Below are 23,783 nucleotides of genomic sequence, written 5' to 3'. Positions count from 1 at the left end.
GAATTGAGCAAACAAAACGGCTACATAACCAGGTGTTTTCTCCTTGTATATGTGTGTACACATACAAAATCACTAATTTTCTATTTTTAGTTTGTAATTTGAACCCAAGTCCACGAAGAAAAGAGATAATATCTCTATGTTACTTTTTTTTTTTTTTTGAGACAGAGTCTTGCTCTGTTGCCCAGGCTGGCTGGAGTTCAGTGGTGCGATCTTGGCTCACTGCACGCTCTGCCTCCCGGGTTCACGCCATTCTCCTGCCTCAGCCTCCCAAGTAGCTGGGACTACAGGTGGCTGCCACCACATCTGGCTAATTTCTGTATTTTTTTAAATAGAGGCGGGGTTTCCACCGTGTTAGCAAGGATGGTCTTGATCTCCTGACCTCGTGATCCGCCTGCCTTGGCCTCCCAAAGTGCTGGGATTACAGGCGTGAGCCACTGCACCCGGCCACTTTTTTTTTTTAAATAGACAAAGTCTCACTACCTCACTCAGGCTGGAGTGCAATGGTGTGATCATGGCTCAGTGTAACCCTGAACTCCTGGGCTCAGGCAATCCTCCTGCTCAGCCTCCTGAGTAGCTGAGACTACAGACATGCACAACCATGCTGGCTGTTTTTTTAAAAAACTGTTTTGGTAGAGACAGAGTGTCACTATTTTACCCAGGCTGGTCTTGAACTCCTGCAAGGAGTTTTGGGCTTCCTAAGTGCTGGGATTACAGGTTGAGCCACCACATCCGACCCTTCTCTATGTTCTCTGTGCCATTTCTTTCACACTTTAATACAAGGATGTTAAGAGAATCTTGGCTACCATCCTTCAATGGATGAGAATGTGAATGTATCAAAACAAAATGCCTCAAAACGGTACATGATGGGGTCTTCTTGGTGATTTTTACAGAGCATCAAAAGCACTTCGGCCAGGCGTGGTGGCTCACGCCTGTAATCCCAGCACTTTGGGAGGCCAAGGCAGGCAGATCACGAGGTCAGGAGATTAAGAACATCCTGGCTAACACGTTGAAACCCTGTCTCTACTAAAAATACAAAAAAAAAATTAGCCAGGCGTGGTGGTGGGCGCCTGTAGTCCCAGCTACTCAGGAGGCTGAGGCAGGAGAATGGCGTGAACCTAGGAGGCGGAGCTTGCAGTGAGCCACTGCACTCCAGCCTGGATGACAGAGTGAGACTCCGTCTCAAAAAAAAAAAAAGCACTTCAAAAACTGTTGTTTTTTTTTTTCCAATATATTTTTTCTTTTTTGAGATGGAGTATCACTATATTGTCCAGGCTGGTCTCAAACTCCTGACTCGAGATCCTCCCACCTCAGCCACCCAAAATGCTGAGATTACAGACATGAGCCATTGGGGCTAGCCTTTTTTTTTTTTTAAAGAGATGCAGTCTTGCTCTGTCTCTCAGGCTGTGGAATGCACTGACACAATCATAGCTCACTGCAGCCTCCAATTCCTGGATTCAAGTGATCCTCCCTTCTCAGTCTCCCGAGTAGCTGGGACTACAGGTGCGTGCCATCACACCTGGCTCAAAAACTGACTTCTCCAAATGTTCAGGTCTCAGATACAGTAGAAAGACTCTGTGGGCCACAGACAGAGTGCTGTATCTGAGAAAGCAACTGGACTTGCAGAGTGAATCTATAGATTACCTGGTGACAATCCCATTTTCTGCAAGAATGAAGGCTGCAGCAGGATTGGCAGCCCTGATGAGGCTCTGCAGCTGAACAAGGAGAGGGTGCCGCTGCTCCGTGGTGTGACTGGTGAATACCACATTACTCACCAGGCCTGGGAATAAAACCAAGGACAGTTTAGCCTTCACAGTCCTGGTTAGGGGTGAGGGCTCACACAAACGTGAGCCCTTGCTCCATCCCCTAATCATGCCTTCCAGTAGTCTCCTGATGGAGACAACCCTTACACCCCAACACCAACATACACAGCTATCATTCTCTTCCCGCTTCCCAGCACTGCCACCTCTTGGAATGAATAGCTTCAAGTCTGTAGCTGCCTTACTTCCTAACCCCTAACTTCCTCTATCTTTTTTTTTTTTTTTTTTAAAGACGGTGTCTCACTCTGTCGCCCAGGCTGGAGTGCAGTGGTACGATCTCAGCTTACTGCAACATCCGCCTCCAGGGTTCAAGCAATTCTCCTGCCTCAGCCTCCTGAGTAGCAGGAATTACAGGAACCGCAACTATGCCTGGCTAATTTTTGTATTTTTAGTAGAGACGGGGTTTCACCATGTTGGCCAGGCCGGTCTCGAACTCCTGACCTCAGGTGATCAGCCCACCTCAGCCTCCCAAAGTGCTGGGATTACAGACATGAGCCATCGCACCCTGCCTCCTCTATTATTTTAATTCTGGTATCTGGCTGATACTTGGAGTTCTTAGTCAAAGGGCCTTTCCACACCTCCTGTATTTAGCATCATCAGGAACTGGTGCCATTTACCTTCACCAGTTCAGAACAACACAATGATCAAAAACTCACCATATAACAGGGGTTATTCATTATATCCTCAAAGAGTGCACCACCAAGATACTGTGCACAGGGAGTCACATGATTCCAAGATAAATGCTAACAGGTTTTAGTCACGTGGTAAGAAAGGGTGGCCCATGTAAGAAGAGGTTGCAGGGTGGGCCATGATCACTCCCAACCTTTTGGTGAAAATACAGAAGTAAAATTCACAGGACCACAGAGAATTTGGAAATCAGGAAACTTACCACACTTCACCACCCCAAGATAATTATAATACCCCTTCCATATTCATTCCTATTTTAACACAGTTATAATCATAGCATATATATAAGATTATTTATTTTGCATTTTTGTTATTCAATAATTTTTATTTACTTCTTTTTTTTTTTGAGACGGAGTTTCACTCTTGTTGCCCAGGCTGGAGTGCAATGTTGCAATCTCAGCTCACTACAATCTCCACCTCCCATGTTCAAGCAATTCTCCTGCCTCAGCCTCCTAAGTAGCTGGGATTACTGGTGTGTGCCACCACGCCCAGCTTATTTTGTATTTTTAGTAGAGATAGGGTTTCTCCGCGTTGGTCAGGCTGGTCTTGAACTCCCGACCTTGTGATCTGCCTGCCTCGGCCTCCCAAAGTGCTGGGATTACAGGTGTGAGCCACTACACCCAGCCGTACTTCTTAATATTGTAGAAAATTTCAAACACTTACACAATTAGAAAAATAGTAGAATGAACTCCCATCACCTGGTTTCAGGAACTACCAACACTCAGCTAATCGTATTTCATCTACACTCCACCCAGCTCATCCCCGGCTCCCCTGCTGTATGATTTTGAAGTCAATCCCAGATATCCAATTATTTCAAACAAAAATACTTCAACGTGTATTTCCATAATAGAAGGACTCTAAAAATATTAACAATGAACTCCTTAATATAAAAAAATCCAGTCTGTGTTCAAATTTCTCTGTCTTATAAATGTTTTCTTAGTTAATAATTTTTGAATCAAGAACCAAAGGAAGTCTACATATTATATATATTTATATATTCAGTGGCTCACTGAAGCATTGACCTCCTGGGCTCAAGCAATCCTCCTGCCTCAGCCTCCTGTGTAGCTGGGACCACAGGTGTGCATGCCACCATGCTTGGCTAATTTTTTAATTTTTTTAGACACTGGGTCTCATTTTGTTGCCCAGGCTGGTCTCAAACTCCTGGGCTCAAGTGATCCTCATGCCCTGGCCTCCTCTAAAGTGCTGGGATTATGGGCGTGAGCCACGGCACCCAGCTTCATTAGGATTTTCAGTTCCTCTAGTGGTCACTTTTATATCTTTAAAGAGTATACTTAACCCTTTATAACTTGATTTAATAGCTTTAAACTTTATCAATCTCCCATTCTGAAAGATGTAAAGAGTATCTCTCCTCTGCTTATTTTTTATAAAATATAATTTCATAGATAGGCTTTCAACATTTATATTCTATTTTGTAATAGAATTCTCACAGGTGTTATAATTCTATACTTAAAAAGATTCAATGCTCATCACCAACCCATTTACTAATAGAGAGTAGTTTTATTTTTTTTTATTATTATTATTTTTTGAGATGGAGTTTTGCTCTTGTTGCCCTGGCTGGAGTGCAATGGTGCAATCTCGGCTCACCGCAACCTCCACCTCCTGGGTTCAAGTGATTCCCCTGCCTCAGACACTCCTGGCCTCCCGAGTAGCTGGGATTACACGCATGCACCAACATGCCGGGCTAATTTTATATTTTTTAGTAGAGATGGAGTTTCTCCATGTTGGTCAGGCTGGTCTCGAACTCCTGACCTCAGGTGATCCGCCTGCCTCAGCCTCCCAAAGTGCTGTGATTACAGGCGTGAGCCACCGCGCCTGGTGAGAGTAGTTTTATAAACAAATAGTTCTTAAGTGAATATCTCTAAATTATGGAGATTTCTGCTTTCCTAAGTGACCTTGTAATTGCAGAATCCTAAATAATGAATATTCAGTAATGAAGACTCTATACTGATACTATTTACTTCAGTCAAGTGTTAAGTTAAAAAAATTAGCTGTATTCAGTTATTGAGGGCAAAACTCAGAACATATAGAAAGTGTGTTAGGCTGTTTTGGGGTTGCTGTAAAGAAATACCTGAGGCTAATTTATAAAGAACTTTTAGCTTAATTGGCTAAAGGTTCTGCAGGCTTTCCAGGAAGCGTGGCGCTGGCATCGGCTTCTGGGGAGGCCTCAGGAAGCTTAAGATCATGGTAGAAGGCCTGGGAGCCAGCACATCACAGTGGTGAGGGCAGGAGCAAGAAGGGGCGGCGGAGGTGCCACACTCCTTTAAACAACCAGGTCTCCTGTGAACTCAGAGTAAGAACTCACTCACTATCACAAGGACAGCACCAAGCCATGCATGAGGGATCTCCCCCATGACCCAAACAGCTCCCACTAGGCCCCACTTTCAACACTGGGGATTATGTTTCAACATGAGATTTGGAGGGGACAAACATCTAATTTATATCAGAAGGGTTCACAAAGAAAATCAAATAATTCCTTTCCTCTCCAGACACCTAAATTCCCTTCCCTGGAGGCAACTGCAGTTATCAGACTCTTACCTCTTCTTCCAGAAGATCTGCTGAGTATATACAAAAGTGTTGAGTATAATTTTTTCCACAAGTAGTGACACATTACACTGTTCTGCACCTTTTCCCCCCACTTACTCCCTTTACTTTTTAATTTTGGTAAAGCTTACATCTTCCTTCAAATCTTTCTTAACATCTTATCATCCTAGTCCTCCCCTCATGCCATCCTGCTCTCTCCCCTTCTCTGAACTAAAAAAAGAAGGAAAAAAGTTCTTTTGAATAACACAGGTGGCACTTAAAACATAGGACTTATATTCTTTTTTTTTTTTTTTTGAGACAGAGTCTCACTGGGTCGCCCAGGCTGCAGTGCAGTGGTGTGATCTCGGCTCGTTGCAACCTCCACCTCCCGGGTTCAAGCAATTCTCCTGCCTCAGCCTCCTGAGTAGCTGGAATTACAGGCACACACCACTGCACCCGTTTAATTTTTGTACTTTTAGTAGAGAGAGGGTTTCACCATGTTGGCCAGGCTGGTCTTAAACTCCTGACCTCAGGTGATCCACCTGCCTTGGCCTCCCAAAGTGCTGGGATTGCAGGTGTGAGCCACTGCGCCTGGCCTGGACTTAGATTATTTATCTTCTTCCTCTATGGGAAAAACTACCATAATGTAAAGACTAAGGCATTTAGAGCCAGGCGAACCTGAGTTTGAATTTTGAGTACCGCTAATTACTAATGGGTGATACTAGACAAATTGCTCTACTTTCTCTCTGAAACCAAATATCTTCCTCTGTAAGATGGGAACCGTAACACATCACTCTAGGTTATCAATAAAACCGAGGCTTATCATAGGGCCTACAGAGAGTAAGAATCCATGAAATACAATCTATCGTCTCCACCACTACCACTATCAGCACTGTCAACTGAGCATCAGCCTGAGAATTAGACTTCTCCCTGTACATAGAGGGGCTTGTCAGACAGTGGCTGTGGCATTGGGTCTTGGCCATATCAACCACTGGGAAACTAAGTCATACAATTTCCACAAGCGAAGGAAGCTACACTCATGGTTTAGATGGGGGGAAAGGAATAGTTTGAAGGCAGATTCCAGGACCCCTGACCCCCTGCCTCTAGTCTCTTCCTTCCTCTTACCAGTAACACCTGTGAAAAAAGTGTCCCCAAACTCTCAAGACTGAATCTAACCTCACAAATCCATCTGGATGCATTCCATTCAAGATCATGGAACAGGGCTTAGGAGCGTGCATGCCAATAGTCCCTGCGACAATGAGGAAAGGGCCCACACAAAGGCTAAGCTATGTGCCTGGGGCCAAAGACCTTCCGGAGTTAGGACTTGCCTGCTAAGCACAGAAGCTGCTTCCTAAGTGCTTACTTACCATTTTGGATCCATTCCTTGGTTCTGAGACATGAGACCTACTCTTTTAAGGTATCTGTAAGTAAAAATTTTCGGCCAGGCGTGTTGGCTCATGCCTGTAATCCCAGCACTTTGGGAGGCTGAGATGGGCAGATCATGAGGTCAGGAGATCAAGACCATCCTGGCTAACACGGTGAAACCCCGTCTCCACTAAAAATACAAAAAATTAGCCGGGTGTGGTGGCAGGCACCTGTAGTCCCAGCTACTTAGGAGGCTGAGGCAAGAGAATGGCATGAACCTGGCAGGCGGAGCTTGCAGTGAGCCGAGATTGCACCACTGCACTCCAGCCTGGGGGACAGAGTGAGACTCCATCTCAAAAAAATAAAATAAAATAAAATAAAATAAAATAAATTTTTTTTTTTCCTCCTCCCTCCTCCTCCTGGGGCTCACCAAGCCCCAGTTCTCCTCTTGGAGGCACCACTGATAACTAGTGTTTGGGTATACTTCCTCAGATGGTCTAGGCATGCAAGTGCAAATATGTAGGAATATACAGAATCACGTTTTCTTTTCTTCTTTTTTTTTTTTTGAGACAGAGTCTTGCTCTAGTACCCAAGGCTGGAGTGTAGTGGCACGATCTTGGTTCACTGCAACCTCTGCTTCTGGGGCTCAAGTGATCCTCCCACTTTAGCCTCCCAAGTAGCTGGGGCTACAGGCATGTGCTACCACACCCAGCTAATTTTTGTATTCTTTGTAGAGACAGGGTTTCGCCATGTTGTCCAGGCTAGTTTTGAACTCCTGAGCTCAAGTGATTCAACCTGCCTTGGCCTCCCAAAGTGCTGGCAATACAGGCATGAGCCACTGTGCCCAGCTCACTTTTCTTAAGCATTCAAAACCTCTAACCTTAGCCAGGCACAGTGGCTCATGCCTATAATCTCAGCACTTTGGGAGGCCAAGGCGGGTGGATCACCTGAGGTCAGGAGTTTGAGACCAGCCTGGCCAACATAGTAAAACCCCATCTCTACTAAAAACACAAAAAATTAGCTGGGCGTGGCAGCGGGCGCCCATAATTCCCAGCTACTCGGGAAGCTGAGGCAGGAGAATTGCTTGAACCAGGGAAGCAGAGGTTGCGGTGAGCCAAGATCACGCCATGGCACTCCAGCCTGGGCAACAAGGGTGAAACTCTCTCTCAAAACAAAAACAAAAACAAGAACAAAAATCCTCTGGCCGGGCGTGGTAGCTCACGCCCGTAATCCTAGCACTTTGGGAGGCCGAGGTGGGTGGATCATGAGGTCAGGAGTTCAAGACCAGTTTGACCAACATGGTGAAATCCTATCTCTACTAAAAATACAAAAATTAGCCAGGTGTGGTGGTGTGCGCCTGTAATCCCAGCTACTCAGGAGGCTGAGACAGGAGAATCACTCAAACCCGGGAGGCAAAGTTTGCAGTGAGTTGAGATTGCACCACTGCACTCCAGCCTGGGTGACAGAGCGATATTCCGTCTCAACAACAACCACCACCACCACCACCACCACCATCTCTATCCTCAAGGTCTTTGTGGATGACCTAGTTGTGGTAACAGCACATAACTAAACCAATTCAAAGGAAGAATTCATCAACATCTTGTTTATTCTATTTTGAAAGGGTTCCTCACATACCCTTTCTGTTAAGAAGCTTTAATATTAAGATGAAACTCCTAAAACAGTGTCAGAAAAACCTCTAACCAAGGTGACACTGGTGATTTACATGAGGGGCAAGCAATAGTTTGAAGGCAGATTCCAGGACCCCTGGTCCCCTGCCTCTAGTCTTTGGTACCTGTGTTCACATGGCCATTTGGAAAGGTCACTCTGCAGTACACTCTGGAGGCTGCAGATGAGGCAGCAAAGCCAACCTGGAAAGCTTGATGCCAGAATCCCACGCCCTGGTGCAGCCACAGAAAGTAGGGCCTCTGGAAACTGAGTAAGGCAAAGTCAGGAGGCCAAGTCCAAAATGTGGCACAGTGGGGAGGCAAGCAGGATCTTAGAAGGCTCAGCACATTCTAGAGATGGCAGACATGGGAGCCATATCCTACGAAGGGCCTGCCAGATTCCCAGGGTGGAAGGCAAGAAGAGCTCTGGCAGGTCTGGCAGTGAAGAGCCAGCAAAGGTTGAGGGAAGATCTATAAATACCCTAGGACTCTGTTTGGTATCTTCTTGGGCAAAAGAAACCAAAGTGTCAGACTAGTGCAAATGTGGCCATATGAGCAGTGGTGCACCAGGGTCACAAGCACAGGCCTGGCCTGCCCAAGAAAAGGCTGGGATCTGGGTCTCTGACAGACACAACTTGTACAAAGTCCTGTCTGCTGCACATGTACCATATGGACAAAGCTTGTGGGGCTGGGATTCTAGGTCAGGAACTGGGCACAGAAAGGGGGCTTTGCTTTATAGGGAAACAAGCAAGAGGATTATCCCCAGCATTCCTTAGGCCAGCTATGTAAACTGCCACCTGCCAAGAGGAAATGCCATCTGTGAGGCAGGTATAGCAGTTATCTGGAGCACAGGGTGAAGAGGCCACAGTGAGTGGTTCCACCTTGTTTGGGCCAGCAGCTTCCTTCTGTTCTGTATCAAGGAGTGGACAGCCAGATTTGGCCAAGGTCTTACCAGTCTGGGCTGTGAGCGAGCAGGCAGCCTGGCCTATCCTATTGCCAAGAGCAGAGAAACATCCCTATTGTCTGGCTGACCATCCCAGTCTGGGCTAAAGCATTCCAGAAGCCCAGCAGAAAACAAAGGTGACTTCTTCTATCTACAGATGCTTTTAAAAGCAGGCCATGACAGTAAAGTATCTCCACTTTGCTCTCACACCAGCATTATAATGAGTCTTACTTGCTGTTTAAGCACTGAGATTATTTCTCAGTCCTTTGATTTCTATAATACACATTGTCTTGGGGCTGCAACATAGTCCTTTTCTAACTGGAAAATAATCTCTTATGAATCGGGTAGCCTGACTCATGAACAGGAGCAAAGGGAGGAAATATGCTCCCTTAGGACATGAAGTATTTGTCTACTGCTGGCAGATCCCACCTCCAAGCCAGCTACCAAATCTCCTAGGAGAAAAGAAATACTTGCCTTTTATCTCCTCCCTCCCCAGACAGCCCATGCCCACGGCAAGCCTGGTCAGGCCAGTCCACAGGGTCCCATGGGCCCAGAAGCAAGGCACTGTCACTCCATGAGCCCCTTGGAGGAGTTCCGAAAACAGCATATGTGGCCTGAAGGTGATCAGCACACTTCTGATCACACCCCTAGCTCTACACAAGCACAAAGTTTAACACACATTGTCTTTGCACAATGAGTTGAAAGGCAGTATAAATGAAACATGCCTACCAAGTGCCAGAGAGAACAGTCTGTTTTGGCCTCAAAGGGTTCAGACTAAAAGGGGCTTTCCTCTTGTGAGACAAGCCCAGGGCTGCCCCTGATTCAATGATGATGAAAACAGAACACTTCCCCAAGGCTCTCTGCCAGGGAAGCCCCACCATCTGTGCTTGTTCCTCATGCAAAAAAGAAGAGGGACACTGAGGGAGAATGCCAAGGAGCTGAGGTGCACTAGGGTGCCAATCATCACACGGTGGACAAGGGGCTCTGAAAGGAAAAGAAGCCTCCAGCATTTACAAGAATAAGGCAGGGCCTGAGGCTGGACAGGTCAGCAAGTCCTAGGCACACCTGATGGTCAATACTGCCCCCTAGGCAAACACTTCCTCAACTTCACCTGCTTCCAACTAAAGCCCTTCTCAAGGAGGACACTGCTTCTCTGAGTCAATCTTCACTTCCAGTCTGGGCTCTGGACCCTAGCCCTTCCTTCTCAGGGGTCCCCTCTATCAAACCTAGTATCTCCTTGCAGCCCACAGGCTTTCTCAGCAGCAAATAAGGAGGAACTGATCATTCAGAAATGACAATTCTTGGAAGTATTCTCTAGCCATCTTCCTTTTTACAGCCCCAAGCACTCTAGAATATCATCTGCACCTGCTGGCTTCCAGTATCTCACTTGGCCACTGGTCCACTTGGAGCTGGCTTCAGCCCTCACCTCTCCACTCAGATCCTCCTACTCAGGTCATCAGGGTCCTTCTCACTTGCAGAGCCAGTGGGCTTTTCTCTGTTCTTCCCTCAAGGTCTCTGTAGCATTAGACATCGTGGATCTCTTTTTCTCCTTCCTCAATGTCTCAGGCAATGCTCTTCCCTGCTTCTTCTCTTTCTGTGTCCTGGAACCTCCACCCTCACCCCATCTCTAGCCTTCTAATCTTTTCAGCTCTATACCTGGATACTGGCTGACTACAGTCCATGCCATTAACTTTGACCATGACTTCCAAATAGGTATCTTAGGATGAGACAGCCCTCCTTGGTTATCTCCTGGACCTATGTTTTCTCCTGTGCTTTCTATTTCAAGGACAGGTACCACCAACCTTCCTAATCTCCTAAGCTAGAAACCTAGGAGTCATCCTAGATACCTCTTTTTTCAACGCATGCCCCACATCTAGTCTGTCACCAGATCCTATTGACCCAACCTCCAAAAAATCTCCTTAATCTACCTGGGGTGGATACTGTGGATGGACCTAGCCAATCTCCATTTCATCCTGTTTCTGAGGTGCAGTGCCTAGAAAGTAACAGGGACCTCTGAAAGCTGGACCTGAGTCTACCTGGTACAGCAGCCCAACATACACATTCCTCCCTCCAGGGACCAGCCTCCTGCCCTGGGCAGCATGAGCTCAGCTGTTTCCCAAGACAACAACTCTGGTATGCTCTGTTGCCTCCGCTCCCTGTGGACTGGCAATACGATCAGCAGGATGAAACTGTCCTGGGGACACTGAGTTGTTTTCTTCCATCTGATTTCTGCTTGCTGGACTAGCTCAGGAAGCCCAGACCCCAGGCATGTCTCCTGATAACAATGAGCATTTAATCACCATTGCAGGAAATTCAGAATTTATTCTGAACCTCCAAACATCACAGATAATATGACTAGAAAGTGCTGCTTCCAGGGTTGTCAGGTAGTAGGGCATTGCAAGGTTGAATGTAACCTGCAGGATGGGTGAATTTTTCTCAATGTTATCAAGGCAATGCGGAGAATTCCAGGGTGCACAGGGGTGGGAGGTATTAAGAAAGACAGGTCCCGCTGGGCCAAACTCGACACTCTTGGGGCAGAAGTGAATCAAGATCTTGCTGATCCAGAGGCTAGGAATACCTACTCAGTCCACTAATATTAGCTGGAATGCCAGGGTGGACTTAAGCTCAGCTCAAGGAGAGGTATTACTGTGGCAATTTGTTGCCATAAGAGACAAGCTCAGGCCAGGCGTGGTGGCTCATGCCTGTAATCCCAGCACTTTGGGAGGCCGAGGCGGGCGGACTGCAAGGTCAGGAGTTCAAGACCAGCCTGGCCAACATGGTGAAACCCCGTCTCTACTAAAAATACAAAAATTAGCTGGGTGTGGTGGTACATGCTTGTAATCCCAGCTACTTGGGAGGCTGAGGCAGGACAATCAGTTGAACCTGGGAGGCAGAGGTTGCAGTGAGCCGAGACCATGCTATTGCACTCCAATCTGGGTGAGAGAGTAAGACTCTGTCTCAAAAAAAAGAGACAAGCTCTTGGAAGAAATGTGCCTATCAAATATGGTAAAAGTAAAGATGTCAAAGTTTTTTCTGACCAATTTTGTTTGCTTTAGATTTCAGAATGGTAGGTAAGAGCGTGAAGAAAAGTCTATTGCTGAATTCTACTGAACTTGCAAGGCATGCAAGCTGAAAATAAAGCATATTACTCACCTTCTGAACACTGGTCAAGACATTTAGGAAAGAGAAATCTAGGGGAAAAAAAGGGGGAAATATTTAAAAACCATTCATCTCAGAGTTGTCACTGATTATTTCCCATACAAACAGGAGTACCACTGACAAGCAAACTGACTCATATGATGAGGCAAGTGGCAGCAGCACTGAGCACTAAGGATAGCCATGGGACTTCACAGCTTTCCGTCAAAGCTCCCCACACCAGGAGCACCACAGAAGTCCCTACATGGCCAATTCTAAGTGGAATGCTGAAGGGGGGATACTGGGGACAGGACCAGTTCTTTGGTCTATGGGAGATGATGAAAGAGCTGGTCTTTTTTGAAAGATATATGTTTTTGAGTAAAGTGGATATTTCAAGGGAAAATAAGAATTACACTCATCTAACTCTACCAGGGGCCTTTAATACCAAAGCTGCCATGCTTCTCTTTATGTACATGCTATAATCTCAATTCTCCTTTAATCTCATTCTTAACTCAAAAGGTGAATGAAAAGCAGGAAACTGACCAACTGAATTACAAATGAAGCAGGAGGTCGGGGTGAGTGATCCAAAGTGTGAGTTACTTAACAACTGTAGCACTGCAGTAGACTCCAGAGAAAAACTCATATTCTCACAGGACTTCAGAACTCCTAAAACATCATAAGGCCCGCCTCAAGGAAGAAAGTTAACACTAATGGGGATAGCTGCCTTTTATGGAGTTCCTCCTGTGGGCAAGGCACTGTGCAGGCAGTTCACAAACATGATCTTGCTCTGTCGTCCTGTCCGCTCTGTGCCTCAGGTATCTAACAGATGAAAGGCATGGGTTTAGGACGGCTAAACACACTAAGCTTGCCCAGTGTCTCACAGGCAGCTGGGAGGCAGCAGGGCTAAGGCAGGGACCCAGGTCTGTTTGGCACCACAGAGGTCCTGTGTTTTCTTCCCTGGCAATTGGGATGCTGGCTGAAGCCACTCTTCTGAATGGCTGCTGGTCTAGCTGGCAGGTATTAATGATGTTCGCAACACTGGGGGAGTTTCTCTCCTGGAATTTCCTTGGTGGCAGCAAATCTTCATCCTTTTATTTGATTTCTGGCAACAGCCAGTCACACACCATTTGAAACCAAATTTGGTAGATGAGCTGGGTGAATACCAGGTTGGGCTGTGGATCCTGTTCCCTTACCTGACTCCCTCATAGTTTCTGAAGAATTCCAAGGAGGAAAACCCATGTGCTATAAGCATGGTCAAAGGGGCTGGAACAAGGGAAGATACAGCCACACCAGAGTCTCCCAAGAATAGAACTCACTGACTTCACTGTGCTCACAGTCCACAGAAGGCTGCCACACAGTAAGCATTCTTTTACTTAAATTTTTAAAGTTTTACTTAAAAAAATTTAAACAGCCTGTAATCCTAGCACTTTTGGAGGGCGAGGTGGGCAGATCACCTGACATTGGGAGTTCGAGACCAGCCTGACCAACATGGAGAAACCCCGTCTCTACTAAAAATACAAAAAAATTAGCCGGGCATGGTGGTGCATGCCTGTAATTCCAGCTACTCGGGAGGCTGAGGCAAGAAAATCGCTTGAACCTGGGAGGCAGAGGTTGCAGTGAGCTGAGATCATGCCACTGCACTCCAACCTGGGCAACAAGAGCAAAACTCCATCTCAAAGAAAAAAAAAAAATTTAAACAATGGAGCAACTGTTCAGTTGGTGAAGGAAGTCAACTCCTTTTTTTGAAATAGCGTCTCACTGTTGCCCAGGTTGGAGTGCAGTAGCATGAACACAGCTCACTGCAGCCTCAACCTCTTGGGCTCAAGCAATCCTCCAGCCTCAGCCTCCCAAGTATCTGGGACTACAGGTGCTCACTACTACACCTCGTTAATTTATTTTTTTTGGCAGAGACGGGGTCTCACTATGCTACCCAGGCTGCTCTTGAACTCCTGGGCTCAAGCATCCTCCAACCTTCCATCTTCCAAGTGTGCTGTGATTACAGGCATGAGCCACTGTGCCCTGCCTGATTTTGTTACTTAAATTCTTATATTCCATAATCATGTTCACCCAATTTTAGCCTTATTTCTATATTTAAATAGATTATATACTCAACTTCAGTCCTTATATGCCTTATTAAAAAAATTTTTTTTTTGAGACAGAGTCTTGCTTGCTCTGTCACCCAGGCTGGGGTGCAGTGGCATGATCGCAGCTCACTGCAACCTCCACCTCCCGGGTTCAAGCGATTTTCGTGCCTCAGCCTCCTGAGTAGCTGGGATTACAGGTGTGCGCCACCACTCCTGGTTAATTTTTGTATTTTTAGTAGAAATCGGATTTTGTCATGTTGGCCAGGCTGGTCTCGAACTCCTGTCCTCAAGTGATCTGCCTGCCTTGGCCTCCCAAAGTGCTGGGATTACAGGCATGAGCCACTGCACCTGGCCTTAAATTATTTTTTAACAATATTTAGTATACACATGTTGGAGCACCCATTTATTTAGCAGGTATTTCGTAAGTCCTTACTATGTACTAACTATTAAACAGAAATAGTTCTCCCTCACAAAAGCTAAGTTTGTCTTCCATAATTCCTCTCTCTTCTTTGGCTACAAGTCCAAAGGGGTCTATTGAGGACCTAGCACTCATAAAAGAACAGCATTTACTACATACAAGGTGACTAATTCCAAAAGATCTGTCTTCTTCTGGTGGGCGGAAACAAATCACTTTCAGTACACTTACACACCATATCCTGTATCTACCTGTGCTCCATGTAGCAGCTCATGGGCTCCACACATGCTGTGATGGCACCAATGGTGAAGGAGGCCTTGACATTTGAGTCTGGGTGGGTCTGCAGGGCCTGGACAACATCAATAACATCTGTGTAGCTGGGGAAGGTGAAAAAGGAATGATTAGTTCACTGACTGGCATTGCAAAGTGGAGGAAGAGGGGAATCCCGAATAGATGATTGAACAAGGATGGAAAGAAAACCAAAGGAAAAGCCTGCAATTCGGTCCCTTGGTGTCACTCCACTTCATGACATGCAGCCCCTGGAATCTACAGTGTTTCTACATTCCCAAGTTCCATTAGTCCTCATAACTGGGCAAGAGTGAGTGGAAGAACCACCCTACTCTGGAGGTAAAAGGAAGCCTGCAGGCGATGCTGGAGCTCTGAGGGTGGGACCTAGTGTCCTTAGGCCTGTTTTCTAATCAAGTTAGGAGCTCCTGCCACTTGCTTATTTTCTTTAGTAGCTCCTTTCTCTCCTTCCCACTTCGCAAAACACACAGGCAAGAGAGTGCGTCTGGACCTATCCAGGTCAGCAGACTCATCCATGTCAAATACAGCTCATGGTATCTCCTGCCTGGAACTGTCTCCAAACTCCAAACTCCTTGTCCTTTTCAGCAGATGGACTCTACTCTTTCAGATGCTAGGCTCAAATATTTTTTTTTTTTTGGTCTCCTTTGACTCCATTTTTTTCTGTCTTCAAAATATAACTAGAAGAGATCACTGCTTACACCCTCAAGCTCCCACTGGGTCCAAACTGTTATAATCTCTTGCTTAGATCACCCCAACAGCCTCCCAGCTGTCGCTGCTTCTGTCCTTGCCACTCTCTGATCTGTTTTCAACACAGATGCCAGAGAGATATGCTAAATCCAGAGTCAGATCATGTCATTTCTCTGCTCAAAACCCGCTGGTGGCTTCCATCTCACTCTGTGTGAAAGCCAAAGCCCTTACAATGTCCCAGGCAGCCCTCTATGATCTGACCCCCTACGGAGCAGCGAAGAATTTCATCTACTATCACTTCCCTCGCCCTAATCCAGCTACTTTGGTCTCCTGGCTCTTTTCTGAACATGCCAGGCATACTTCTACCTCTGCATTCTTTGCCCCCCTGCCTGGAATGTTCTTTTCCTCAGGTATCTGCATGGGTGGTTCTCTCTCCCTTCAGGTCTCTGCTTAGGCAGCATCTTACGGAGAGGCATCCTCTGACTTCATACACCCTGTGTGATCCAGCAACCCTCCCTTCTTGGCATTCCCTACCTCTTCCTCCAAGTTTCTTCAAAGCCCCAATCAGCAGCTATTTATACCCTATTTTCTCATTTATTTGTTTACTGTCTCAATAATAAGAATGTCAGGTGGTTGTTGAGTACTGTAATCTCTGCTGCCTAAAGCAGGGTAGGTGAATAAACTGGATGTTCAACCCTGAGCAGGCCCCTGGCCACTTCAAGAGGGGACCTAGCCTTTTCACCTTGTAGAGGAGAACTCTTTCCTGATTGATCCAGCCTATCACCAAAAGGTTTGTTCCTATGTAAGGAAGTCAAGCCTAACGGGCAGCTTTTCTGATCAGATGGGCCTGGTTTAGCCTGAGCCCTTTGGAAGCCAGGGGTGGTGGTATGGACAGGTACAGCCTGCTTGAGTTGTTCTTGAGTTCCTACGAACAACTCATCTGTAAAAAGGCCCTTGGCTTTATCCCCAGACTACAATACTCTACCCCACCCCAGGTTTTCCTGAGTCCTGATCAGCTGGCAGTGCTTCAGTACAGAACAGGGTGTACTAGGTTCTAAGAGTTCCCCCAGGGGGGCCTGATAGCCCTCTGCTCACAGCCTTCTTTTTCAGGGATTCTCCCCCTGCCTGGGCATGTGTGTATAACCACACGCGGCTCCTTCCACTGAGTGCCTGGCTGGGCCTGGATGCCAGGAGAGTCCCACCCACAACATGCACTGCCAGGCCCATACAGAAGCATGCCTGGTAAGCAGGGCTGGCGTGTGCATGCTGTTCCGCATCCCTCTGTGGTGGTGTTTAATGGAGTTCATGGATTTAACTCTTACAGTTAATGTGAAACATGTGCTCACTCAGATTGTAGGCTTAAATTGCAAACATAAAACAGCCTACAGGAGACTTCAGTGTAAGCAGTAGAGACTCATTTCTTAGGGGAGCAAAGGACAACGGAAAAGGATTCACAAGCCATGCTTGAGGAGTCATTTTAATATAACAGGATTTCCCTTAGAGAGGGTGGCTGGGGAATTTCTAGGTTTTCAGAGCATTTCATTGATTTCCATTGACTTTAATGGAAAAAGGTTAGAGTAAAAAACAGGCCCCTGTCTCCTTGATGAGGCCTATGCATCTGGGCACTGCCCCAAGAGAGGAGGCCCCGGGCCATTCACTCTATCCATTAGGGGAATCCCTGTTAGAACCTCCCTCCCTCCCCAGCCCCATAATCATCCTGGGTGAGGCCTCCAGACAGAAAGAGCACCCCTTACTCAGAAGGAAGCACCACGCTCAAGTTACTAGAGTCTTTTTTTTTGAGACAGTCTTGCTCTGCTGCCCAGGCTGGAGTGCAGTGGCAGGGTCACAGCTCACAGCAAACTCTGCCTCCCAGGCTCAAGCGATCCTCCTGCCTCAGCCTCATGAGTAGCTGCGACCACAGGTGTGCACCACCACACCCAGCTAATTTTTTGTATTTTTGGTAGAGACAGGGTTTCATCATGTTGCTCAGGCTGCTCTCAAACTCCTGAGCTCAAGTGATTCACCCACCCTGGCCTCCCAAAGTGTTGGGATTACAGGTGTGAGCCACGGCAGCCAGGCTACAGCTTGTACCAGACCACTCAGGCTAAACTGACCCAACTGTATGATGAAGGCAAAAACTGTCTCTTCATGTTTGCTTTCTGTCAGTATTTTCTTTATTAAAAATAAAAACTAAACAAAAACCCAGCAGGACCTTAACTTTCTTTTCTCTGAAACAACAGATAATCTATTCAAGTCTCCTTCGGGCTCAGTTTTATGATTGCAATTTAAGCCTACAATCTGAGTGTGCACAAGTTTTTACATTAATTTCAAATTTTGTTTTTAATGCAGATAATTTTAAAGAATGATTTTATAACATTCCAGAGTATAAATACAGCCCCTCAAATTCTCTAAAATTAATTTGTTAAAATTCAGATTTTTCCAGTTTTACTTATGTGTGTGTGTGTGTGTGTGTGTGTGTGTGTATTAAGTTCTATTCAATTTTACCACCTGTGTAGGTTCTTATATCCATCACCATGGTCAGGATACTAAACAGTTCCGACACACAAGGATCCCTCGTGTTGCCCTTTTATAAACATGCCCACCTCCCTCCTGCCCTCCACTCCCATTCTGACCTCTGTCAATCAGTAATCTGTCCTCCATTTCTAAAACTTTGTCATTTTAAAATATATAAATTCAATTTTTAAAACAACAACTAACAGCTCCACTTGATGTCAAAGTTCAATTCTATTGCCCCACTGCTTCACTAAATTGAGTGGCATCAGGCCACTCTAGGGGCTAAAGAAATCTCTGTCCTATATTAACACATTTCCCCAAATAATGCTATAAATGAAAATAAAGCCAAGCCAGGCATGGTAGCTCATGCCCATACTCCCACCACTTTGGGAGGCTGAGGTGGGAAGATTGCTTGAGCTCAGGAGTTTGAGACCAGCCTGGGCAACATAGGGAGACCCATCTCTAAAAACAAAGGCCAGGAACTGGGTGCGGTGGCTCACACCTGTAATCCCAGCACTCTGGGAGGCCAAGGCAGGCAGATCACTTGAGGTCAGGAGTTCAAGACCAGCCTAACAAAGATGGTAAAACCCCATCTCTACTAAAAATACAAAAATTAGCCAGGCGTGGTGGTGGGCACCTGTAATCCCAGCTACTTGGGAGGCTGAGGCACGAGAATTGCTTGAACCCGGGAGGCGGAGGTTGCAGTGAGCCGAGATTGCACCATTGCACTCCAGCCTGGATGACAGAGTGAGACTCCGTCTCATTAAAAAAAAAAAAAAAAAAAAGGCCAGGAGCGGTGGCTCATGCCTGTAATTGCAGCACTTTGGGAGGCTGAGGTGGGTGGATCACCTGAGGTCAGGAGTTCGAGACCAGCCTGGCCAACATAGTGAAATCTGATCTCTACTAAAAAATACAAAAATTAGTCGGGTGTGGTGGCATGTGCCTGTAATCCCAGCTACTTGGGAGGCTGAAGTGGGAATACTGCTTGAACTCGGGAGGTGGAGGTTGCAGTGAGCTGAGATTGCACCACTGCACTCCAGCCTGGGCAACAGAGCAAGACTCCGTTTCAAAAAAAAAAAAAAAAAAAAAAAAAAAAAGAAAAAGAAAAAAAGAAAGAAAATAAAGCCATATTCAAGGAATACAATTCTTAACATGAGAAGCATCTGGGATCTCCCATCACCAACAACCTAAATAATGGGCATGAAGGCCCAGCCCCAAGATGATGGACATGCTATAAAGGAGGGTGCTACATGGGCCCAGCTGGTAAGAACAGCGTCTTAGTGAAGAGCCACGGCATTTAGCTAGTATTCTGACTGGAGTCCTCCAGGAAATTGACTAGAGGTCCCCATATCCTGGGGCTGTGACAGGGCAAAGGCTGGGTTTGCAGTATAAGAGTGGGCTGGTCACACTGTCACTGTAGTCCAGAAGCAGCCAGAAAAGCTGACACTTTTGCATAATTGTAAAGTCAGAGACAAAAAATCAGTGATGCTCTCCGAAGTGATGGAAGATGGAAATGACCTCAACTGCACACTGTCCAGCTGCTGAATTCATCTCCAGGTCCACACCCTCAGTGACTCTCAACTGGTGGGGGCAGGAGGTAAAGGAGGTGGGCCAACCCATTCCTTTGACCAGCAGAAACAATGGAAAACCAGAAGAAAACAAGTGGTTTCAAGCCCAGACTCTTCCTCTGTTTTCTAGGACCTCGCCCACAAGCAGGACAAAAGGGCTGACAGAAGGGAAGCTGGAGGCAAGGTGTGAGAACAAGGCTCGGAAGGGAAAGATGGCCTGCTGGGGTACACTGCCCCACCTGCCTCCTTCCTCAGTACCACTCTCCCAGCTTTCCTCCAATTCCCATCATCACAGCCGGGACACCAAAAGGGGCTTTGGATTGGGACCCATTCTTTACTGGAAACAACTAGCCAATTGCAAACACTAACATAGCACAAAAGCACTTTGTAAGAACTACCAAAAGCTTCATTACCACCAACCATAACAACATTAGTGAAAAGCATGGCTCCTGTTTTCCTGACTGCGCGTTCCCCTCTGGGCCTGGGGTGGTGATGGGTCTGTGAGGGGCTCCTCCCTGAAAGGCCTTAAAACAGGTCAAAAGAACCTCCTTTCAGCCAGGGTCCCCTGGAGCAGTGGTACAAGCTCTGTCAAACCTGCCCTCCCGTGTTGCACACTCAAAATAATCATGCTTACAGAGACTTTATGAGCTAGTCAGCCTATAATCATAGTTCTGCACACAGCCATGAAAGAGGAGCTTCTTACCCAATATGAATATTCTCGCTCCTCACTGAAGGTCCCAGGAAACTCTCCTGGGCCACAATCCAGGGCATGGTGAGGCTGGAGACTGCAGAGTATGAGGGTCATCTCTGCAATTCCACAAGAGGGAGGACTGAAACAGATGAAGCTCCCTTATTTAGATGATGAATGAAGACTTAGGGACCACTACTGCTGCAAAAATTACCAATGAATCTTGCCAGGTTCCCTAATTCCCCACCTTGTGGGGATATGACGATGTTAAATCCAAACTTAAAACTTGTGTGCAAGCTATACTAGCCTATAGGCCATAGGATGGCAATAGGGTCATTGCTTGCTTAAGGCTTCTCTGTAGTGCAGACACTGCTCATGCATGTAGAGTCTGTTCTGTGCTCCAGGTTTGTTACACATAAAATAAGAGTAATGGCAAGGTCATCACCCTGATTCGACTGTTTCCAGGAGACTTCCAATGCTCACCCTTGTAACACCACCAGCAGTCTGGTCTTCTTGCGGATGTAGGCTGACTGGCGGGCAGAGCGGTTCTGCTGGGCCTCTAGGGCATTGGAAAGGTATCTCTGGAAGTGTGCAGCATGAAAACATTCAGAGCTGTCCATGATTTGGCGATATACCATCCATCTGGAAAGGTAAAAGGTAACCTCAGCATGGGGGCCACCTGATGGCCTAGCCCCATAGGTTCAGCCATGGATTCAAATGTGACCATGACTCCTAAAGCTATTCTGCCCAGTGAATCCATTCAGGAGAAAGCCATCTTGGCCTCACAGAAAAAAGGCAGAGGGCACTGGATGGGTTGGAAGCCCGGTATCCTGAAACCACTGTCACTGGGGCTTTTGATAGGAAACCCCTTGCCATAGGGAAAATGGTCAGGTAAGCACTTGACCAACAGACGTCGGAGGTAAGAAAGACTCCTTCTGACCAGGCAGTCACTTTCTGAAGGACCATGCAAAAGATGGCTTCAGCTAGTCTCTTGCTAAGAATCAGAAATGGGCAGGGTTGGCTGGGCATTGTGGCTCACGCCTGTAATCCCAGCACTTTGGGAGGCCGAGGTGGGCAGATCACCTAAAGTCGGGAGTTCAAGACCAGCCTGACCAACATAGAGAAATCCCATCTCTACTAAAAATACAAAATTAATAGGGCTTGGTGGTGCATGCCTGTAATCCCAGCTACTTGGGGGGCTGAGGCAGGAGAATCGCTTGACCCCAGGAGGCAGAGGTTGCAGTGAGCTGAGATCGCACCACTGCACTCCAGCCTGGGCAACAAGAGTGAAACTCCATCTCAAAAATAAAAATAAATGGGCAGGGTGAATAATTCAGAATCTTTACAGAACAAAAACACTAGACACGAGCAACTGGTTAGACATTTAGTACTCAATAAATGAGGTCCCGTATTTCCCAAGCATCGCTCTGTAATTTGTCTCCCCATTCTCTACAATATCCCATCCTAAACTGCCGACTCTCTAGGCAATTTCAGGCTTCCAAATTTCTTTACGGCCTCCTGCAGGATGCCTTACTTTGGGGTAGACTGACTGGATATTAAACGCCTGGTTCAATCAGCAAGGGTTGTTTAGTAATCTGATAGCCAGGTGGAAGTGAAGGATGAATGATTTTCCTGATTTCACCTGGGCCAACCTGTTCCAGCTGCATCTGAACTCAGGCAGTCTCCTTGTGCTCATGGGAGGATCATTACATCCACCAGGCCTAAGTTTTATAACCATCATGACCCTGAATTTCCCTGCTGACCAGATGCACTCCCAGGCCTCTGCACTTGCTTGACCTGCTGCTACGATGCTCTCCCCTAGATAGCTACATGGTTTATTCCTTAAAGTCTTTGCTCAAATATCACCTCCTTAGTGAAGTTTTCCCAGACCATCCAATTTAAAATTGGAATCTAAGCTGGGCGCACAGTAATGTGTGCCTGTATCTCAGCTACTTTGTAGAATGAGGTGAGAGGATCACTTGAGCTCAGGAGTTTGAGACCAGCCTAGACAACATAGCAAAACCCCATCTCTAAAAAATTTTTTAAAAATTAGTGCAGCACACCAACATGGCACATGTATACATTTGTAACAAACCTGCACGTTGTGCACATGTACTCTAAAACTTAAAAGTATAATTAAAAAAAAAATTAGTTGGGTGTGATGGTGCACACCTGTAGCCCTGCCTACTTGGGAGGGTCAGGTGGGAGGATAATTTGAACCCAGGAGTTTGAGGCTACAGTGAACTATGATCGTGCCACTGTACCCGAGTTTGGGTGACAGAGAGAGACCCCATCTCTAAAAACAAACAGAAAACTGAAACCCCACTCCCAGACCTGCACTTCCTATAACCTTCCCTGCTTTATTTTCTGTTTTTTTGTTTTGTTTTTTTAATCAGGGTCTCACTCTGTTGCCCAGGCTGGGATGCAGTGGCGCAATCTCAGCTCACTGTAGCCTCGCCCTCCTAGGTTCAAGTGATCCTCCCACCTCAGCCTCCCGAGTAGCTGGGACTATAGATGCATGCCACCACATTCGGCTAATTTTTGTATTTTTGTAGGTTTTGCCATGTTGCCAAGCCTGGTCTCAAATTCCTGGTCTCAGGCGATCCACCCACTTTTGCCTCACAAAGTGCTGGGATTACAGGTGTGAGCCACTGCACCCGGCCCCTTCTCTGCTTTATTTTCTCCATAGAACTTTTCACTAGTTAATATACTTTTCCTTATCTGTTTGTCTTCCCAAACTAGAATGTAAGCTCCATAAGTGCAGAGATTTTCGTGTCTGTTTGTTCATGATGTATTCTCTCATACTCAGAAGGATGCCTGGCATACAGGAAGTGCTCAGTAGGGCATATTAAATGAATGGCTGACTACCGTGCTGATACCAGTCCCACCAACGCCAGTACATGTCTAAGGTTTTCCAGTGCCTAGGCAGGCCCAAGTTAGAATCCCTTTCCCCAAAGCAGAGGCAGCAGCCATACTAACCTGCCATATTCCTTATGCAGAGTGACCAGAAAAGCACAGAGCTCGCTAGCGTGACAGCCTGGGAGGCCGGTTACAATGCTGATAATTACCTACATGAAGAAAAAGTCATGGGTTTGCAATTCAACTGCATTGCATTGTGTAAGAAGAGGTTGAGAACCGACTTCTGGTGCCAAGCATTGTGGGTGTGAACCTCAGTATGACCTCTCACTAACTCTGTGACCTTAGGCCAATGACAGAACCTACATTGTAAAGTGGATGTGAGGATTAACTGGGTTAACATAAGCAAAGTGTTTAGAACAGTGCTTGCCATGTAGCAAATACCATATAAAATGTAGTGTTACTAGTTTAATTTTTACTAGAGTAGTAACACTAATTAGAGCAGATTGTGAA

General features: G+C 46.4%; 1 protein-coding gene across 5 annotated transcripts in view; it reads right to left on the bottom strand.

The window, feature by feature from the left end:
- The window catches only part of DNAAF9 (dynein axonemal assembly factor 9), a 160,045-nt gene that overhangs the window by 19,092 nt on the left and 117,170 nt on the right, over positions 1–23,783 (bottom strand). For all 5 annotated transcript variants that reach the window (XM_054467962.2, XM_054467963.2, XM_054467966.2 and 2 more), the window contains exons 26-30: positions 23,394–23,482; positions 20,898–21,056; positions 14,903–15,028; positions 12,171–12,208; positions 1,642–1,777 (exon numbers count right to left, since the gene is read on the bottom strand). In XM_054467962.2, the coding sequence (XP_054323937.1) occupies positions 1,642–1,777; positions 12,171–12,208; positions 14,903–15,028; positions 20,898–21,056; positions 23,394–23,482 (548 nt within the window). The remainder of the gene's footprint in view (positions 1–1,641; positions 1,778–12,170; positions 12,209–14,902; positions 15,029–20,897; positions 21,057–23,393; positions 23,483–23,783) is intronic.

Source organism: Pongo pygmaeus, chromosome 21 (assembly GCF_028885625.2).
Source record: "Pongo pygmaeus isolate AG05252 chromosome 21, NHGRI_mPonPyg2-v2.0_pri, whole genome shotgun sequence".
Taxonomy (NCBI): Eukaryota; Metazoa; Chordata; class Mammalia; order Primates; family Hominidae; genus Pongo; species Pongo pygmaeus.
Note: the sequence above shows the minus strand (reverse complement) of the source record. Positions and strands in the feature narration are given on the sequence as shown.